The sequence below is a fragment of the Gavialis gangeticus genome, unplaced genomic scaffold (genome assembly GCF_001723915.1).
Source record: "Gavialis gangeticus isolate Ggan-Ray unplaced genomic scaffold, GavGan_comp1, whole genome shotgun sequence".
In the NCBI taxonomy this organism is placed as follows: Eukaryota; Metazoa; Chordata; order Crocodylia; family Gavialidae; genus Gavialis; species Gavialis gangeticus.
The window spans coordinates 26147409-26149384 of NW_017728993.1; the positions used below are offsets into that span (position 1 = coordinate 26147409).

General features: G+C 69.8%; 1 protein-coding gene across 1 annotated transcript in view; it reads left to right on the forward strand.

The window, feature by feature from the left end:
* PTCH2 (patched 2) overlaps positions 1-1976 on the forward strand; it is a 14463-nt gene that overhangs the window by 4266 nt on the left and 8221 nt on the right. Inside the window, 6 exon segments of the mRNA XM_019528318.1 lie at positions 8-133; positions 596-714; positions 799-1078; positions 1161-1473; positions 1555-1697; positions 1802-1975. Of these exon segments, the coding sequence (XP_019383863.1) occupies positions 8-133; positions 596-714; positions 799-1078; positions 1161-1473; positions 1555-1697; positions 1802-1975 (1155 nt within the window).

Consider the following 1976-nt stretch of genomic DNA (forward strand, 5'->3'; position numbering starts at 1 on the left):
GCCCCAGGAGCGGACAGGCGAATGCCTGCGGCGCACGGGCACCAGCGTGGCCCTGACGTCCCTCAGCAACATGATCGCCTTCCTCATGGCCGCCCTGGTGCCCATCCCCGCCCTGCGCGCCTTCTCCCTGCAGGTACGACCCCTGCCCCCCACCCCTGGGCTCCATCCTTACCCTGAGCGTCTTCTCCCTGCTGGTACGACCCCCAACCGCGACCCCATTCCTAACCTGTGCACCGTCTCCCTGCCGGTATGACCCCTGCCCCCTGCCCTGTAAGCCTTCTCCCTGCAAATGCAATACCTGACTCCTGACCCCATCCCCACCCTCCCCTGCACACCTTCTCCCTCCAAGCACCATCCCTGACCTCTGACCCCCAACCCCAGTCCTGCCCTGTGCCTTCTCCCTGACCGCTGAGCCCATGCTTTCTCCCAGTAAGGTCAGGCCCCCACACCCCTCTCCCTGCATCCCCTCTCCTTCCCTGTGCCCCTAGGGTTGCCGTGGGGGCTGGGGGCCGGTGGGGGGTGCGCATTGCCTTCCTCACTGAGCTGGGGGCACCCGCCCCTTGGTACCATCGGCCTCACGCGCACCCCCCCGCAGGCAGCCGTGGTCGTGGCGTCCAACTTCGCCATGGTGCTGCTCGTCTTCCCGGCCGTGCTCAGCCTCGACCTGCACCGACGACGGCGCCGCCGGCTCGACGTGCTCTGCTGCTTCGCCAGGTGCCCACGGGTGGGGGCCCGGCTGGGACGAGGCGGGGGCCGGGGCACCCAGGGGCCGCGCTCACCCTGGCCTCCCTCCCGCAGCCCCTGCACCTCGCGCGTCCTCCAGCTGCCGCCACAGGAGCCAGGGGGGGCGCCAGCCACGGGGGGCCCGGTGCAAGCCCTGGCCCGGTGCGACACCGCAGGGCAGCACGTGGTCACAGTCCTGCCACCCACGCCCGCCAGCTCCACCCGCAACCTGCTGGCCCAGCTGGATGAGGCCTCGGGGGCGCCCGCCTGCCTGCCTCTGCCAGCCTGCCACTGGGACCTGGCCCACTTCGCCCGCCGCAAGTATGCGCCACTGCTGCTGCGGGCGCACAGCAAGGTACGGGCAGGGGGCCCCCAGTGCCCCGGTTGCAAGACTCCTGGGTCTGGGGATGTCCATGGCCTGACAACACCCCTTGTAGGGCGTGGTGGCACTGCTGTTCGTGGGGCTGCTGGGGCTGAGCCTGTACGGCGCGACGCAGGTGCGGGACGGGCTGGCGCTGACAGACGTGGTGCCGCGAGGCACGGCTGCCCATGCCTTCCTGGCAGCACAAGCCCGCTACTTCTCCTCCTACCATGCCTTCGTGGTCACCACCGGCGGCTTCCACTACCCCGGCTCCCAGGCCGCGCTGCTGGGCCTGCACCATGCCCTGGGCACCCTGCGCCACGTGGTGCGAGGGCCCGACCGCCAGCTACCGCGCATGTGGCTGCACTACTTCCAGGACTGGCTGCGGGGTGAGCGGGGCCACAGGGGTGGTGCATGGCAGGGGGGCCGCAGTCACCTGGGTCTGTGCCCCATTATATCCCCTTCCCTAGGGCTCCAGGTTGCCTTCGACCGGGAGTGGGCGTCTGGGCGCATCACCCGCGACAGCTACCGCAACGGCTCAGAGGATGGTGCGCTGGCGTATAAGCTGCTCATCCAGACGGGCAACCCGCAGCAACCCCTCGACTACGACCAGGTGGGGCTGAGGGCAGAGCCGTAGGGGTGGGGCTTGGGCAAAGCCATAGGGGCGGGGCTGAGGGCGGGGCCAGGGATGGATGGTGACGGGGCTGGTGCCCGCAGCTGACAACACGGCGCCTGGTGGACGCGGATGGGTTGGTGCCACCTGACACCTTCTACATCAGCCTGACGGTCTGGGCCAGCAATGATCCGCTGGGGCTGGCAGCCTCTCAGGCCAACTTCTACCCGCCGCCGCCGGAGTGGGTGCACGACAAGTACGACGCCACTGGCGAGAATC